Raw genomic sequence first — 19,253 nt, 5'->3', positions numbered from 1 at the left:
CCGAGCTTCCCCATTGGCCCAATGAGACACTCCGTCTCATTGGCTGCCGGCGCAGCAACGATATAGGGTGGGACGTAAGAGGGGGAGGAGGGGTGAACAGGGAGGAGGAGCAGCCGCAGACACCGGAGTGACGCGAGCGCGCGTGCGACGCGATTAAAGGAACGTTGCTTTTCCTCGGAGCGCGCGGGCGCAAGGAGGAGGGACCCGATGGGAGGGGGGAAAGCAAATCTTGGGATTGGGCAAACGGATTAGCGCGTCGTTGATGACAAGCGCGTGATGTGTCACGTGTTTTAAAGTTCTTTCCCCTCCCCCCTTCCCCTCCCTACTTCTTCTGAGCTGCGGTTGCTATGGGTAACCCATTCAGGGCCTAATCGCTAGAAGTCGGGCCTAGTCCGGGCGAAAGCCTTTTCTCCGAGCTAATCAAGGCCTCCCTTTCCTTTCTTCTCATCTTTTCTCTTCTCGTTTAATTATAGCTGTCGTCTGCTTTGCTGTGTCTCTGCTAGGTTGCGAATAAATCTGCGTGGGCTCGGTGGGGTGGCTTCATCATTTCCCCAAACCCTCAAAATCAAAGATATTTTGACAGTACCGAAAACAATCTATAGGATGTTCTGTCTTGCTTTCCCTTCTCATCCACCCAAAGGAAAGTCCAACACTTTATTGTAGCTAAATCTCTTTTGGTCCAGTCTATGAATGCTTGCTTAGGAGTAAATGCCATTTGAGTTCAGTGGGGTTTACTGCCACCTAAACATGCACGGACTTGTAACCTTGTTTGTTTCTTTGTTTTAAAAAATGTAGTAAAATGGCTACATACAAATTCAATAAAACAGAGAATACAATACAAAACAATACAGTGGTACCTCGCAAGACGAAAAATTCGCAAGACGAAAGAGTTTTTCGTTTTTTTAGTTGCTTCGCAAGTCGAATTTCCCTATGGGCTTGCTTCACAAGACGAAAACGTCTTGCAAGTTTGTTTCCTTTTTCTTAAAACCGTTAATACTATGGGAAACCGTGCTTCGCAAGACAAAAAAATTCACAATATGAAAAACTCGCAGAACGAATTAATTTCGTCTTGCGAGGCACCACTGTACATAGTATAACAATGTATTGTTGCCTTTAATTGTAACCTTTAAGATGCTCACAAAAAGCAATTGTTAAGCAGGATTGTATTGCTACTAACAGTGTAGAATCTAAACAGTGAATAGCTAAACTAAAGCTACTAGTGTTTCATCTGACTGATTCTGATTGCTGGCTGCTTTTGGTCTTATTTAGTTTGTGACATTGGTAGAGTGCTGTGTTTGTACACCAATGAGTCATTGGAAACTTTTCAGAAATCTAAGCAGTAGCAAGGAATAGCTCCCCCCCCCCCGGCTGCTGCTACAGCATGAATTGGGGGGGGGGGGGAGAGAGAGAGAGAGTAACTAGCACTTCCAGGCTTGCCCACACTGCATTTCAGATTTGAATTAAGCTAATAGAAGCAGTGATAGAGAAATAGCATGTCACTTACTTGCTTTGACTAAAATGTTCAACCCTTGGTAGTAAAAGGATAAAATGGTCAAGTCTGACTTCTTTTGACAAACTTGTATATTGCTACTGGTAGAGGAAATGAGGCCCCTTTTCCCCTCACAGGTGACCTACTATGGGACACTAGAGTAATGAAAATACCTTAACTTCACTATTAAGCTTTCTGTGGCTTTCCCTGCTATGAGTTTTGTCCCTATGTTTCTCTCTCTAGATGCCATATCATACAAACTCTCAAAGGAAAAATGACACATTGTTCCCAATATTGTTAGTCTCTGCAATGTTGTATGCAAGCAGAGGCATACCTAGGCTCCCTTGTGCCCTGTATTGGTGCCCCCTCGTCCCCCCACACCAGCAACTAGATTCCTCCAAGGCACCCAGAGAAGCTTGTGCACCTTGCCTGGCAGCCCAGAGCAGTGGAGGAATGGTCCGCAAAATGTGCAGAAGGACTGGTGGGCTCTAGCCACACCATGCCTGAGTGGAGGGATATGGTTTTTGCACCCCTACAGGACCTGTGCCCTTGGCTTGGCAGGTGCAAACCTGGCCAACCCCTAGATGCAAGTTATATTCTTTTTTTTATTGCCACGTCTTAATAGGCAGCTTCTCTTTTTTTATTTTTTTCCCCTCCCTAAATATATTTGGCAGTAATAATTCTTCTGAAGAAGCATTAATGTTTCTTCTGGGTCAGAGATCTGGCAATAAATAGAGTGAAACTTTAAGCCTCCCATGAGGCAGCAGAGACCTTTTATTAAAGAAGGCCATCTAGCAGTTCTTGATTTTATACTCTGTGGAAGAATTTAAAGGTTCCTATAAGTTAAAATTAAATCCTCACGAGGGTGGATCTTTCTTGTTCAAGGATGAGTGCATGTGGAATTCATTACTATAAAAGAGTCTTGAGGCATCTTTAAGATAAACAGATTTATTGTGGTGAAAACTATGCAGTTTACAATCTGGTTAGCTATGTCTACTCAGAAGTTGTTGGCATCTGTCTGTCTCAAGAGACAATGGAGTGTGCCTCCGGGTGTGAAATCAACCCACTGTGTTAGCAGCACCAAAGTGACTTATTCAGGGTGCAAGCCTGGGCAGTGTGTATAGAGGTCCTGGGCTGCCCAGAAGACAAAAACCCCATTTCAGCCTCGCCTATGTGGTCCAAAGGAAAGCAGAGCAATACGTTTGGTACTAGTTTGGCTGCATGAGTTGCCATAAGTGTACAAGGAGCCATCCAACTGTTTTTGGGACTCTACTCCGGAATTGTGTAGGTTTAATCTTTAGCCTTTTATTGTCCCAAATATATCCTGAAAGACAGGGTTTGAGACTCATTGGCTACCCACACATAGTTTAGGTAGCCAGAATGTAACAAGGACTGAGAGATTGGGGGGGGGGGGGGCTCATGTAATCTCACTGTAAACATGCGGTACAGTGACAATAAAGTATATTTTCTATTAAGCCATTTCCTGGGGTGTGGCCGCTGTTTTATGCAGACAGTTTCTAGGAGCCATAGGTGTCAGCTGAGTGCAAGGTTGACAAACTACCCCAGAGGAAACAAGACATGTCCCCCTGCAAAAGTACTACCCCTCCCCTAACACCCCACTTAGAAGTACTATTTAATTCAATGAGCCTTACTTGCAACCCTAACCCCGCTTCATCCCATGCATTATGTGCTACCTCCAGTTAACCAATCTACATAGATTATCAGTAGATAATACAAAATGTAAACTGTGAGGCCAAATGGTTGTGAAATGCAGTAGTCTGATAATTTTATGTAAAGCTTAAATGTATTTAAGATGCTAAACATTCCTAGCAGAAATAATAAATGATACTCCAATCTTCCTAGCTTTATTGTACTAATTTAACATTGTAGTGTGAGCTTTGTTGCCAACTCAGTTTTAAAAGTAGGTAGCTGCATATGGGAGAGGGAATGAACAAGAGAAGTGCCTGGATATGAATTTTTTTTCACAATGAACTGATGTCCTAAGATAAAACAGCTTTCTGCTTAAAACTTTGCCTTCTTTATAGCAATGTGAGATATTTATAAAACATGAGAGAAAACAGAGTAGACCTGGCATTCTTTAGAGGCAGACTATCTAACACCTTTGCAACAGATGACATGCAGCCCAATCCTATCCGTTTTTACTTGGAAATAATTTATGTTGGTTTAAATGTAAAGGTAAAGGTACCCCTGACTGTTAGGTCCACTCACGGACGACTCTGGGGTTGTGGTGCTCATCTTGCTCTATAGGCCGAGGGAGCCGGCATTTGTCCGCAGTCAGCTTCCGGGTGATGTGGCCAGCATGACTAAGCCACTTCTGGCAAACCAGAGCAGCGCACGGAAACGTGGTTTACCTTCCCGCCGGAGCGGTACCTATTTATCTACTTGCACTTTGACATGCTTTCAAACTGCTAGGTGGGCAGGAGCTTGGACCAAACAATGGGAGCTCACCCCGTCGCAGGGATTTGAACCACCCACCTTCTGATCGGCAAGCCCTAGGCTCACTGGTGTAGACCACAGCACCACCTGTGTCCCTGTTGGTTTAGTTTGGACTTATTGCCAAATAAAGATTGTAAACTTAAAAAAATCATTTTCTGTTAAATCTTCTCTAGTTGCTGTCAGCACAAAAGGCTTTTATTAAATATTTAACTGGAAGTCATCTTGTTATTTTAATAAGTCACTTTACCCTGATGTCACAGAATCATTCACTGTGTGACTCGTTGCTGTTTAGTCGTTTAGTCGTGTCCGACTCTTTGTGACCCCATGGACCAGAGCACAGAGGAGTATTAATGTATGGGAATTATGTTCTGCCAAACTGACTTTAGTTTATTTACTAACTAGTGTATATTGATAGTGAACATGGCTGAGAGTTCGTGAATAGGATTCTGTGGGGAAGTGGGTTCCCCCTTCTGCTTTTAATTGTCCATCTGTTACACTGTAATAATATACAGGTCTCCTCAGTAGTAAGATCTGTTGAGTTCAATGGAACTTGCTCACAGGTAATTGTACTGTATAAGATTGCAACCTTCCTCACTTGTAGCTCTAGTTGCACAACGTAAAGCACAATGTAGTTGACTGTGTTATTGATAGAGGCAAACAGGCTCCTGTGGCTAGGTAAGCATCTTGATGTCTATTTTCTAAGCAGGAGGCATTGATCGTGTGATGGTCTCCTATTTCAATCGCTATTCTTATGCCACCAAATTATGTACCTTGGTTGGTTTGGGTGCAGCAGACTTACAAGTGCTTATTCTGACTTGTCTGCTGTCTATAATCTCTGAGACCCTTACATTGCATGAGTGGCAGTGCCATGAAATTAAACATGAAGTTCAGGCACTGGCATGAGTAAGGGTTACATTTATTGTCAAACAGTAGCTTCCTTTTTGCCTGGTTGCATCTCATCCTATACAATGTGTACCTTTTATAAAGGAAAAAAAAAAGCATAATTAGGGACAGCTGTAGAAACTGGCATCTGCCTCACTCTTAATGATCTGCTTCAGATTTGAAGCCCATTAACTGTCCATAGTGCCTCTGTCATAAAATATGTCGATTAAAGTGGCCCCATATGAAGACAAGTCTTTAGGATTTAACTTTAATAATCAATATGTATTCTTTTATATTTACAATATGGCTTATATTTATAGCTTCACCTGTGAAATGTTTCACACGACTGTTGCAGGTAAATTATTCTCATGACCAACTCCGTCCAGCAGCAGTAAAATCACTTTCAAAACACTGCCCTTTCCCCACCAATATCTTCCAATGATGTCATAGCTGGAGAATATCCCAGTAATGCCAGCCTGGATCAGGCTATATCTGTGTTATCTGAATACTGGATATGTTCCCAAAAGAAACCTTATTACCATTCAAATGGCATTGAATTAAGTCACCTTTTTTCAAGGTTGCATTTCACATGTTCAAATAGTGGATGCTAATGCTTGCAATTATGTAATCCATGTAGTACATCTCCAGCTATATGAATTTGGAACTGTTGCTATTAAGCTTTGTTCTGGAGCCAAAACAGATAGTACTCATGAGATGTTAGAATTACAGGCCTAAGTCAGGACAAGGTAGAAGGCATTATGAGGAACCTGGGATAATTGAACCCTGTTTTGCTTAGGGTTTTGTCCCAATTGCTTTAGCATGCTTCACATATGCCAATGCCTCAATGTTATTTGGGGCTACCTGGACATCCAAAACTTGATTTTAGCACCACACACAAAAAGTGTTGTGATTGTGAATACTGCAGTTCATGAAAGGTAAAGGGCCCCTGACCATTAGGTCCAGTAGCAAAAGACGCTGGGGTTGTGGCGCTCATATTGTTTTACTGGCCAAGGGAGCCGACGTTTGTCCGCATACAGTTTTCCGGGTCATGTGGCCAGCATGACTAAGCCGCTTCTGGCGAAACCAGAGCAGTGCACGGAAATGCCATTTACGGTACCTATTTATCTACTTGCACTTTGATGTGCTTTCAAACTGCTAGGTTGGCAGGAGCTGGGACCGAGCAAAGGGAGCTCACCCTGTCACGGGGATTCAAACCGCTGACCTTCCGAACAGCAAGCCCAAGAGGCTCAGTGGTTTAGACCACTTGTTGACTAACAAAATTATTATTAAAAAAAAATCCTGTTTCTCTAGATAAATGTGTTGTGTATGCAAAAAAGTATTTGTCTGTTGAACTTCATATCTTCTAGTACTAGATATTTGTGGTGGAGGCAGAAGAGTCATATTTTTCAACTCACCTCCAGTCAAGTAACTTGCCATCCACCCCCATTGTTGGACCCCTAGCATTAGTAATGAAAAGGCACTTCTGTCATACCAGTTATAACTAAAGCATAACATGGAAACTAAAATAATCCTGTAATATTAAGGATGCTCACTTGAAAATAACCTCCAGCAAAACCAGTAAAATTTACTTATGAAAAAAAAAGGTGTGAATGCAAAATACACTATATTTTCCATAACTCTTAACATGTGAGGCAACACTCACATCCCCTTGTCCCCACCCAATGCACATCCATTCTGTTCCCCAACTTAATGGTTTTATTGTGCTCCCATATTTACCGTAATGTCTCACATTTCAGCAAATCACATCCCAATGTAGGGATGCAGATTTTGTCTGGCTACCAGAGTTTAATTGTAGCCACTTGAATTTCATGTCTATGAATGAAGCTGTTGGTCAGTTAAGCCAGTAATACTGACTTCTAATATGATACAAAAAGGTTATTTAGTAACAGACTCCTAGTTTGATTTGAAAGTTTACCCAGACACATCCCAGAGGAAGCCAGTTAACATCCTGGGTGTGTCTGTGACAAATATGGTCACTGAGATACTTCAGTGGGAGAAGTGAGAGTTTTGCAACACTATTGTTGTTTGGGAGTGATTGTTGCTATGTTATCCCTACAGAAAATAACTTGTTTAGGGAAGAAGAGTCTGACAGCTTTCTGCCAGTGAAATTGTGAAAGCCTCACAGCACTGCAGACCTGTTCTTCAAGCAAATTTAATGGTTTTAAATTTGTACACGGAAGCATACCATTAACTTGAAGGTGACATCAGTGATCTTATATCTCTATCAACAGCCTTGTTCTGTTGCTCAACTCTTAAGAAATGTCTCCTGCTTACCCAGCTTTTTTTTTAATAAAAAAATTGCAAATTTAATCTCTTGCTTTTTCTTCATTTGTTTTGGGGGCCCTGGAGGGATCGAAGGTGTGTGTGTGTGTGTGTGTGTTTTGTGTGCAGGTTCAATAGGAGCCTCTGAATGAAGCTAACACCCTTTTAATAGCCCACATGTGCCCTACATGCGAATTTAAAACATACTACGCCCAGTGTGGGAACCAGAATTAATATATGTGTTCTGTGATGCTGAACCTTCCCACTTCCTGTATTTAAAAAACCACCAATGTACTCTCTTAGTGTTGTTTGTTTTTCTAAAACTATTATAATTTTTCATTTTCTTCATACTTTATGATCCATTATCTGTTGTGCACTTTTAAACTTCTGACAGTGTGTGCATAAAACTATACATGCATGTCAATGTAATTATGATGACAAAGTAAATATGATGCATCATTAAAGCAAAGCTTGTGAATAGCAGTTATTGTGTCCAAGAAAATGAAGCAAGGTTTTGAAATCTGGTTCTCTGCTTTGCCACACACTTTTGATCTGAATGTACAAACCATGGCCTCTAGAAAGCTAGCTTTCAGCCTAGTTTCAGGATTAGAAAGCAGTGCCTGGCTGATGGAGTAGTTACTCGCCTTCACATAGCTATCTGTAATGTGTGCAGCAGCAAATTTCTAAAAGGCGGTGATATAGAGGATATAGTGTGTAGTCAGAAATCTATTTAAATCCAAGTACAGCAGCTTAATCGGTTTGTGTATATTTCATCAGTGCGGTGTCAAGTTCAAGTCACTGGGGAAATGCTGCTGCTATCCTAGTTCCACAAATAGGCAGCTGAAACCACCTTCCTTTCACAAATATAGCTGAAAAACAACTTCACGCTTATTGAGCTGAAAGCGTTACAGAGTCCTAAACTGTCAAAGATGCAGTAGGGGAACAGATTGCAGAAAGAATGTACGATTTTGTCCCTTCGGTTTTATTCTCATCCTCAGATGACTGGAATTTAATGTTAAGTCTTAAAAAACAGTAATAATGACGAGCGAAACAGCGATGTCCAGATATCTCCCTAGCTCCTCTCTCCCCCCTCCCCCCGGGTCAAAAAGAAGAAATGCAAGTTTTGAAAAGTGTGTCTGAGGGAAGGCGGCCGCACTTAAAAGAGTCATATTTCTGGGCCGAGCGTGGGCGAAGTTTGGGACCCGCGTTTCCCTCCAGCCGAATTTCCCATTAGGTGAGAACAGCCAGGCGCGGCCATCTTGGGAGCGGGCTACGCTGAGCGGCTGCCAGCTTTTAAGATGGCGGAAGCCGCCTCCTTTCCAGCCTCCGCTCGGCTTTCTCGCCAGGCCCCCGCCTGGATCTCACCGTCCGCACTGGGGAGCTGAACAGCTCGGTGCCTGGACCATGACCGGGGCGGTCTCCTTGCTGTTGCTGCTCCGGAGGAGCTGCCGCCGCGCTCTACGACTGGCGCCGCGGGCTTTCCCGGCGGCCGAGCTCCGGGCTCTGCAGAGCGGCTGGCCCAGGATCTGCACAGAGAGCGGTGGCGACGGCCTTCAGGTAAGGCTGGGGCGGTGAGGCACCGAGGTCTCTTAAAACTGCCTCATCACCCGGGAGGAAAGCCCCCCCCCCGGCCTGAATCCTCTAAACCTGCCAGCTCCTGGTGGTGACAGTCATGAGGGTTTTTTCTATTAATCACCCCCAGTTTCCACAGAACTTTCTGCAGCTGCACAACCAGCAAATGAGAGTGCAATCCTTTGCACATCTGTCCAAGAGAAAGCCTTATCAAGCTCAGTGGGACTTATTCCCAAGTAAGCGTGTATAGGATTGTAACCCCTGCCTTGGTAAAAAGTAGGATGTGGGTTGTACAGTACCGAAAAAGCGGGGGGGGGGGGGACAACGTGATATAGCGGAGAGTGTTCCTTTCGGACTTGGGTTCAAATGGTCTATCAGCCCTGAGATGCAATGGGTGACGTTAGGCCATTCACTCTCTTGCAGCCTAACCTACTTCACAGGGTTATTGAGAGGATAAAACGCTGGGTGTGGGGGAAGGATGGGATAGGAAATGATAAGGCTTTATTCATTTACATTTATATCCCACCTACCTTCCGTCATGGAACCTAAGGCAGTGCATGTTCATGCACAAAATAAATAATAATACCAAAAAAGTGTCTGCACCCAGAAAATTGGCGTATCAGGGGGAATCATTCTTACGTAAGCTTTTCCCTGACGTGCCAGTTTTGTAGATTGAGGGATTGGCTTCTTGCATCTTTGTTTAGAGCGCTTGTCTCTGACTGTTCAGAAATTAATCTCCTCCAGAATCAAAGTTTAACCATTTAAAAAATGCAGTCGTATAGCATGAAGCAAGAGTGTCAGGAGCAATCAAATAATAATAATAATAATGTATATGAAACATAATACCGTATCTCTAAGGGCATGAGCAATTAAAAAGATTCCAAAAATCATTGACTCCAAAAAGACAGCAGAGTTGGTGGCAATCAATAGTTTGCAGGTCTCACAGCGGAAAAAGCCCTATTGTGCTCACCATCCACCTTCTGGAGGTACATTCAACTATGCAACTCCTTGCCTGCAGCCATAAGTGATAGCCCTCACTCAGGCTTACCACCATGTCTAGGAACTAGGCTTGAGAGGACAGAGCCATGTCACATGCGTTTTGCCACTGATTCTTACAACATCTCTTGTAAATGTAATTAATTATTCCTATGCAGGATTGTAAGGTAGTTATTTTGCATTTAGTCTGGTATTGGGCATTCTAATATATACACCAGATATTCTCAGGAGGAGGAATTGGTAAACCCTGCTTTTGTGCTAACCACTCCTAGTGTGGCCTCCTGGCCTGTCAAAAAGTCCATCAAACTCCACCCTAGAAAGCCCCTGACTCCACCCATGACTTCATTCCCCGGTATCTATCCATGATTCCCTGTAACCCTGTAACCCTTGCACTGTTCTGTTTCCTCCTCAGAGCCTTCTGTCTCAAGTGCTTTCCCCCACACCTGGAAGACTTTTTCAGTCAGTAGCAAAAAGCCAGTTTATCCCCTTCCGACTCTGGACATTTCTGGGTGAGTAAAGAAAACTTGACAACAATAGTGCCTTTACTGGAACTCATTCCTGCCATGGCAGTGACCAAAATGTTGGCCATTGTTCTATTTCTTCCCCACCCCCAATTTTCTTGCAGTCTTAAGTGTATCGCTTCCTCAATTACTCAAAGCTGGGTGCACAAACAGAAGCCAAGTCTGAAGCCATTGAAATGCAAATGTTGAGCTCTGAATACATTGGTGAAATGAATCGCTTTTTCCAAAGTGTGAGGGTTACATGGGAAATCACACTAGGCAGCTAAGGGGTGGGCTTTTCTTGGGTCCCACCCATGTGTGACCAGACTCACCCCAAAGAGTTGTGCCTCAGGCTAGGCTCAGACATTGTTCCCCCCATCAGGCTTTCCTGATACTCCCTTTAAAATATATATATATATATATATATTTTAAACAACTAAGTGCAGTACAGCCATCTTCTCAGAAAAACTCTTCACAAAGTTCAAGAGGTCAAGACACAAAGGCCTTAGCAACTAATCCACACCTAATGACCCACCTAAGTGGTACTCAGGATATCACTCAAGAAATCACTCAAGATATCCCTCAAGTAATTAAGGAACAAAAGAAGAAAAGGCACACTAGCCTGGGAACTTCCTCTCTGCCCAGAACATTGGAGGCTATACACCACACCTCCTCAACAGTATTTATAGGAACTCAAACACTGAGATCCTGCTCTGTTCCAGTAACAAGAAGCCGAAAGCACCAGCCTGAAGATGACGAGTGAGACCTCGTCGAAACGTCGCCTAGACACCCCATCTTTTACACGGGAAGACACCCGAGGACACCAAAACCTGCATTCCTGTACCCGTGAAAATCTACGAAAGCAAATATCTCACCTCTACGGGGAGGAAACCTTCCAGCTGACAAGAACCTACGAGAAACTAGAAATCCGAAGAGCCACCATCTTATGTGATCTCTTGTTCCTACGCAACTGCCGAGACAACAACTTAATTCCCACATGCTTCCAACTTAAATTCCACTCCAAAACCCCAGCTACCGAAAGGATCCTGAAACGAACTGAACTATCCCTAATCAGAAACGAACTACACAAGAAAAGATACCTACTAAACCAAACCAACAAAGATATGCTCACTCTTCACCTCAAACTCTGTAACAAAATCCACCCTGCACTCTGGGACAAATGCAAACAACTAGCCGTCTGGAGAGCTGAAACGGAGACCTCACATAAGACAGACACACACACCAACAAACTCCACAAACTAGAGAAACGCCAGAAGCCCAGCCACCCTCCACAACAACCCATGAAACAAACAGTACATAACATATCAGACAGGATCCTCACCTCAACTGAAACCAAAGTACTCTCCAAAGGTTTCAACTTTGCAGTCGCCCCGAGACGCATCCCCACGGAAAACATCATATGCGGAGTCGAAGCTAGCCTAACCAAAATCAACCCAGATGAAGCCAATAAAATCAGACTTGAAGTCACCAACATCCTCTGCTCCAGCAAACCACCCAGAAGCAATTTACACAAAGAAGAACAGAAAGCACTCACCAACCTGAGGAAAGACAACAACATAATCATTCTCCCAGCAGACAAAGGTAATGCCACTGTTGTGATGAACACATCGGACTACCAAGCAAAACTATCAAATCTACTCCAAGACCCTACCTATCAACCTATAAAAACAGATCCCACCACCTATCTGGAAAAAACCACCAAATCCAAAATAAAAGCCTCTCCTATCAGTGAAGAAATCCAGCTAAGAATCATCCCCAGAGAAAAATCATCCAGATGCCCCAAACTCTACGGCCTCCCCAAGATACACAAAGAAGGAACACCACTCAGACCAATAGTCAGCTCCATAGGCTCACCTCTACAAAATCTCGCTAAATTTCTCGCCAAGCAACTTCAGCCCTATGCAGAATCCATCTCTTCACACGTTCCAAACTCCTTCCAGTTCATAGAAACAATAAAGAAGCAAAACCTACATCCCAATGACCTACTTGTGAGCTTCGATGTTGTATCTCTCTTCACACAAGTGCCCATTAATGAAGCCTTGACAGCCATTCAAAACAAATACAATCCCCCCGAATACATCTTGGACCTGACCAACCACTGCCTAACCAACACGTACTTCATCCACAATGGACAAAGATACAAACAGATAGAAGGAGCACCTATGGGATCACCCCTCTCACCGGTCATCGCAAACCTGTACATGGAACACTTTGAAACCAATGCTTTAGACAAGTCAGAACACAAACCCAAACTTTGGCTCAGATATGTTGACGACACCTTTGTAATTTGGCCACACGGGAAAGAAAAACTGGATAGCTTCCTCACACATCTCAACAGCCTACACCCCAAAATACAATTCACTATGGAAATAGAAGCCAACAACCAACTTCCCTTCCTTGACGTCCTAATCTACAAAAAACCTGATGGCTCCCTAGGACACACTATCTACCGGAAAAAAACACACACCAACCGCTACTTACATGCACAATCACACCACCACCCTGCACAAATAAACTCCGTAGCCAAGACTCTCATCTCCAGAACCAAACGCCTGGCTGACAAAGACCACCTGACAACTGAGTTACAGAATCTCTCAAATGTGTTAATTGCCAATGGATACCAGCAAAACAGGGTTATGAAGCTAATCCAAAAAGAAACACCCCCCAAAAACCAAGACACAGAAGAAAACAATGGCATGGCCCTCCTTCCTTATATCAAGGGCACTACAGATAAAATTAGCAAAATCCTCCATAAACACAATATCAAAACAGCCTTTTGCACCAACCAAAAAATAGCCAATATCCTCAGAAACCCCAAGGATAAAATCCAGTTGGAAAACCAAGGGGTCTATGAAATACCCTGCAAAGTCTGCCCAGCCACGTACATTGGACAAACAAACAGACGAATAAATGCACGTATTGCAGAACACAAGAATGCCGTCAAAAAAGAAGAAAAAACTTCCTCTCTTTTCCAACACATGAAAGAAACAGGACACGAAATTAATTTTGCAGATTCCAAATTGCTCTTTAACATGGAACATCACCACAAGAGAATAATCATGGAAGCCATCGAGATAGAGAAACACCCTCACAACATGAACAAGCGTGACGACACATCCCGCTTGCCAGACATCTGGAAATTAGCCCTCCCCACAAAAACTGACACCAGAGCCAGAGGCACACAGAACGCCATCACCAATCAACCACACCAGACCCAAACCCAGACCCTCTCCACAGATAAATTACAGACACCATCCAGTAGCCAAACCATGGTGGCACCTCCGGATGCTGCACCCCCCTGCAATCCCTACACAGATCTGGCTGGCACAGGCCACAAAACCACAGCTCGCCCCTATACACGAAGCCAAGCCAGAGCACAACTAAGTGCAGTACAGCCATCTTCTCAGAAAAACTCTTCACAAAGTTCAAGAGGTCAAGACACAAAGGCCTTAGCAACTAATCCACACCTAATGACCCACCTAAGTGGTACTCAGGATATCACTCAAGAAATCACTCAAGATATCCCTCAAGTAATTAAGGAACAAAAGAAGAAAAGGCACACTAGCCTGGGAACTTCCTCTCTGCCCAGAACATCGGAGGCTATACACCACACCTCCTCAACAGTATTTATAGGAACTCAAACACTGAGATCCTGCTCTGTTCCAGTAACAAGAAGCCGAAAGCACCAGCCTGAAGATGACGAGTGAGACCTCGTCGAAACGTCGCCTAGACACCCCATCTTTTACACGGGAAGACACCCGAGGACACCAAAACCTGCATTCCTGTACCCGTGAAAATCTACGAAAGCATATATATATATATATATATATATATATATATATTCCCCAAAATACAAAAACAAATATTTTGAAATTGCTAACAAGGCAATGTATATAACACATTTCCCCTCTTTATATGTATGTGAACATAAATGTAAGATCTATTTGCAACTTGGAGCTTTTTGTATGCTTCATCATAATATTACAGTTTATACTTTTCCATAATCTGAGGAAAAGCTTAGGATAAATGTTGCTGAATTTGTATATGAGATAAAATCATGCCACACTATATAAAAATCAAATATTTTGAGCTTTGCCTTAGCTAATTTAAGTTGGTAAATCAGTTTTTCTGCCATGGCTCTTTGCCACAGCTTAATGTGCCAAGTATTCAATGTAAACAGTTCAGCAGTTTTCCAATTTTTGGTTTTTGTCCTGTGATCAGCCATCAACAGATTTTATTAGTTCCTTAGATATCACTTTCTTGTCCATGCTGCTGGTTTATGTTTTGAGGAGAACTGGCCTACAAGATGTAAACTTTCCCTTGGTTGCTGTATCCTGTCATTACTTTCTTTTTCTCTTTTTCCCCCTAGCTGTTGCATGTCACAAGTTCAACCCCACCCATGAAAGATTTATTGTGCTAAGTCCACAGAAGCCTTGATTATTTATTAGAAGTATTTCACCCCACACTTTAGCTGAAAAAGCTTCTAAACCAGCTTTATATAAGATCAATAAAAACAGGACAGTCTGTCTGAAAACTGATAATTTGAAAGACACAACATGAAAGGAAGAGGGGATGGGAGGGAAAGAGGAAAATAACCAAACAGGCAGAAATCACAGAATTACATGATAGTTTTAATAATGGTGAGTTGGAATGGAAACAGCTGAGGGAGAGAAAGAGCCTCATGGAGACACCCTTCTTCCCATCACTCTTTGTGCTTCAGCCTGTCTGAAGGAATGTATGCTTCCAGGTAAAGCAGGGAGAAGTTCTGTGAAGCTGGGCTCTTAGCAGAGTTGACAATTAACAAATCACTTTGAGATCTAACTCAACAGACATTATCAATAAATTGTATAGGAAAGTTTGAGAAATTTAAACCTTGTTTATTACAAGCTGAGATGCTCAGAACTCTGACTGTAATCTGTTGACAGGTGGCACTGACTATTTTTCTACCTCTGGTTCTCATCGTAATGGCAGTGGTGGTGAAGGATCCAAAGGGAAATCTCCAGAAGAAGATGAGGGTAAGTACAAATAGCAGTTTTGCTCTGAAGCTTCCAGTCAGAAGTGACTACAGCAGAGGTGGAACACCTTTTTGGCTCCATGGACTGGGCCCTTATCAGCGTTGGTCTTATAGACCAAATTTGTCAGGTGATCTGACGGGGGGGGGGCAGGATACCCATTTGTCAATCACAGGACATCATTATTCTCTCACATGAATGCCAAGTGGGCGTATTAGCCCAGCTGTCAAAATTCCTCAGGAGGCTTTGTGAGTCTTTCCCCTCCCCCTGTGAAACTGGAGATTTAAAAGGGGAGCACAGGGAGACTTGCAAAGGCTTTAAGACTGTGTCCACACTCCCATCTCAGCCTCCAGAACTTGGTTGCAGTTCTTTTGAATATATACAGCTTTATGTATTTCAGGTATTAAAGCTGTTTAGAAGCCAATATTAAATGGATGCCTTATTTTGGAGCAGAAACTCTTCTACTGAGGCATGTGTTATTGATCCAGTTAAGTTTTTCAGAGTCTACACAGGCAATATTCTCAACCAATTTGCTTTTGCACAGATGTAACATTTTTGGAGTGACTTTCAGCTTGCTGCCTCAGTGGTTTTAGCATCGCTCCTGCTTTGGGTATCAAGTAACCATGCAAATATAATGAAGAAGGGGAAGCCTTCATCAGGGTGGAGAGAGCCATGCTGCTGGCAGGGAGGCAGTTAATATATTTTAACATTTAGCAGATGTTGGCTGTGTTAGAGGAGAGGGGAATACAGTGTTCATTGAAGAAGAAAGTTTTTTATTTTAATTAGAAAATGATATTGAAATATGCAGATGGGAAGGGATAGTCTTGCTAAATTATTTTTCTAAGGGGTACATGCATGTTTGTGTTTATCAGCTGCTTATTATTTACGTGCCTTTACCCTAAGGATCCAAGCAGGGTTGGAACAATTAAAAAAAGTAAATTAAAACAATTTAAAACAGCTTCCTAAAAATATACATCTCAGGGGTCAAGTCAGGGTAAAGAGTATTTTCCAAAAGCTGTATAATGAATATGTCAGACTTTCCTCCATGCAGATGCACCCATCATTTTACTAGGACATTTTAAAACCTTTGAAATTTCAGGGAAACTGTTATGAGGATGAAGAATATTGGCTCTGGTGATATTATATGTGGCACAATGAGGTGGTGAAGTGGACTGCACCACTTTAAAGTGCAAAGGGGTTCTTCCATTTTTGAATGCTCCTTTACATTAAAAATATGTCAATAAAGGCCAACACTGCAGGCAAAGGGATGGGATTATTGATGTATTGCAGTGTAATCTAGCTATGTCTACTCAGAAGTAAGACTTATTGAATTCAACAGGGCTTACTCATAGGTAAGTAGGGTTAGGATTGTAGCCCAAGTCTTCTGTTTTGCATAGAACTTTTACATGTGTGGGTTTTCAAAAACCATATCCCCTATCTGTGGGAAATATAGCAGCCCTATTCAGGTTTTATTGCTCCCCATGATTCACATTGTACAAGGACACAGCAGGGGCCCATTCGCTGACCCCACTGCATATCTGCAAAGAGGAAGCCTGCCAAATACCCATAGGCTCTCATTTTGAGTGTTAATCACACAATGAGAATAACACCTAAACAAGTTGAGCATTGCAGTTCACTCCACCACCTGATTCTGTTGCATGCCTAGATCTAGCCATGTGCACCTGAGTATTTAACCTTTGTCTCCCTTCTAGGGAGAGGGCATTGGCACTTGTCAGGGAAAAGCATTCTGAAGATTGGCAAGGCATTTGAGCAGAGTCTGTGTCAGGATTTGGGGGCCAGCAGGAGTATGCATGTGCCTCTTGCAGTGATAGTTCTGTCCCGCCACCCCCATCTCTCTGAAAATATTGCAGAGAGCTCCTTTAAAATTTCCTCTTCTGAGCTATAAAAAGATCACAAGGGCCTCCCACAGATGCTTAGCTTCAGAATAGCTTGCCCTCCCCCCCCTTCACACAACCTGCATTTTGAGGCTGAGCTGACCTGACAGTGCCCCCAAGTTTAACATCCCTCCCTTGGAGCTTTCAGCAGATTTCATAGATGAAGCTAAACAGCCGCAGTGGTGGCTGTATTCTGCCCCTCCTCTTTTTTCCTCCTTGATGTAATTTGACTCTGCATTTTAAAAAAGGGAAAGACATATCCTCCATAGAACAAGTGTGCATGTGTGCGTATCCCAGTGCTGAGAGACCAGAAGGGCTTCTGGGCAGGGAGCAGGCTTGCACTTTGGCTGCCTTGTGGCTGCAAACTCCTAGTGCTGCTCTCTTGGATAAAGGTGCTGGAAATGAGATGCTTCCTGCTCTTTCATGTGAGCCTGCAGTGCTGGTAAAAAGGCAAGAGGAAGCATCTCCTCCCATTGTTCCTTTGCTTTGAACACTAGCCCTTCCTTCTGCTCTGTGTGCAAAGTGCAACAGTAGATGAGTGTCTCTTGTGGTCCAGAAGGGGATAAACAAGCAGCTTGTTGCCACTGGACCCAGGTGGTTTCAAGCTAATTTCTTCTCCAGTAAACCCATACTCTGTATTCGAGGCTAATGATCTGCCATGTCAGATCTTAGTTTTTAGTTTCTGCCCCTTAGTATGCCACTTCACTGTATGCATTGTGTATTAAAAAGTGCTTAGACCTTTACAGTTCTTGCTGTACTTGCTAAAACAAAAGCCCTCTGAGGCGGTTGTTGCCATTCCCATTTTACAGATAGGTAACTGAGACAGTGTGTGTATGGGAGAGAAAGGAGGAGGGAGAGAGGCCAGGGCAGTAGTGGAACATGAATCTGAATCTGCAAAATCCAGGGCTAGTGTTGCATCCAGTGAGCCAAACTGCAGGATTCAGACGGAACAGGCAGTGTCAGGTTAGCAAGGAGATATCTAGATGCTGTAATGTGCTGGCTGTCACAATGCAGTCCCAGTTCACACCAGTCAGCAGTTACTTCAGAGCAGGAATAGGGCCTGTTTTCATCATGACCCTTCTCCCAACCTCTGAGGAGAAAAGACACCTTCCTTATACTATAGATTGAGCTATTTACTATGGAGAGTCTTACATTTGTTGCAAGGTCTTTCCAGGAGCTCCTACTATGAGTATGTTATGTTATGAGTATGTCCTTTCCAGTGCCTGAAAGGCTGCACAAAATAATATGCAGCAGTCATCTTGGCCAGGAGGTGTGGGTTTTTTTGACTTGACTTGTGTACACCATGACCTACTGAGCGCTACAGCCTTTCCCCGCTTGTAATGGATGGATAAGTTGACTTTGCGAGGTGGAATCCTCCTCTGTGTCTTTGGGGGAAAGATCATCCCAGCAGTAATTATTTACAAAGAGTCCTGTGGCCTGTCACTGCAGCCCCTGCAAGCTTTTAATCATGGAGTTCAGGTTTGGGGTTAATGGCAAATCATTTCTTCATGAAGGCTTTCTGAGGCTGGAATGGGTCCCACAGCTGCTGACAAGAAGTGTCTCTTCCAGCTAGTATATGACTTATTTATGGAATGATTAGTGTGACCACTCTGCAGTGTTGGGAGGTGAATGTGTGTGCTATTTTGCTAAAAGTGGGGTCCCTTTGCTGGTAGCCTGGCAGAGCTGGGTGGCAGAGGCTCTGAGCAACTGGCAAGGATGGATGGCAAAGGGGGGCAAAATGCAGAGCAGTGCAGGCAGATCTCTTCATCTGTTCCTCCTGCCGTTTTCTGGTGTACTTCTATGGCCAGCCGGCATCTCTCTGAATTTTCCCACAGCAGCCTCTGAGTTCTACCTCCACCTTATGAGAGAGGCCCAAGTGATGGGGGAAAGCCTTTTACAACTCTGATCAAAGAACACAGAGGGCACATCTGTTTGGATTGCCTCTGAAACCTAGGAGAGAGCAGTTCTTTATTAGGATTTCCTCTGTCAGTGAAAAGAGGTCATTGCTTGCAAAAAGAAGTTGATTAGACCAAGACGCTTTGCTGGTATGGGTCCTAAAAATTGTAGAGCTCTGAACCCCATGCCTGACAGTGCCGGGGGCTCTCAAGCCAGAAAATACTACTGCAATAGCTTTCCAGTTGTCTCC

At 43.4% G+C, this 19,253-nt stretch overlaps 1 protein-coding gene across 1 annotated transcript in view; it reads left to right on the top strand.

The window, feature by feature from the left end:
* The first annotated feature begins 8,374 nt into the window (after positions 1-8,374).
* Positions 8,375-19,253, top strand: part of SPG7 (SPG7 matrix AAA peptidase subunit, paraplegin) — a 36,105-nt gene continuing 25,226 nt past the window's right edge. The window contains exons 1-3 of the mRNA XM_028740006.2: positions 8,375-8,668; positions 10,092-10,188; positions 15,126-15,215. Of these exons, the coding sequence (XP_028595839.2) occupies positions 8,516-8,668; positions 10,092-10,188; positions 15,126-15,215 (340 nt within the window). The 5' untranslated portion in view covers positions 8,375-8,515. The remainder of the gene's footprint in view (positions 8,669-10,091; positions 10,189-15,125; positions 15,216-19,253) is intronic.

Source organism: Podarcis muralis, chromosome 7 (assembly GCF_964188315.1).
Source record: "Podarcis muralis chromosome 7, rPodMur119.hap1.1, whole genome shotgun sequence".
Taxonomy (NCBI): domain Eukaryota; kingdom Metazoa; phylum Chordata; class Lepidosauria; order Squamata; family Lacertidae; genus Podarcis; species Podarcis muralis.
Note: the sequence above shows the minus strand (reverse complement) of the source record. Positions and strands in the feature narration are given on the sequence as shown.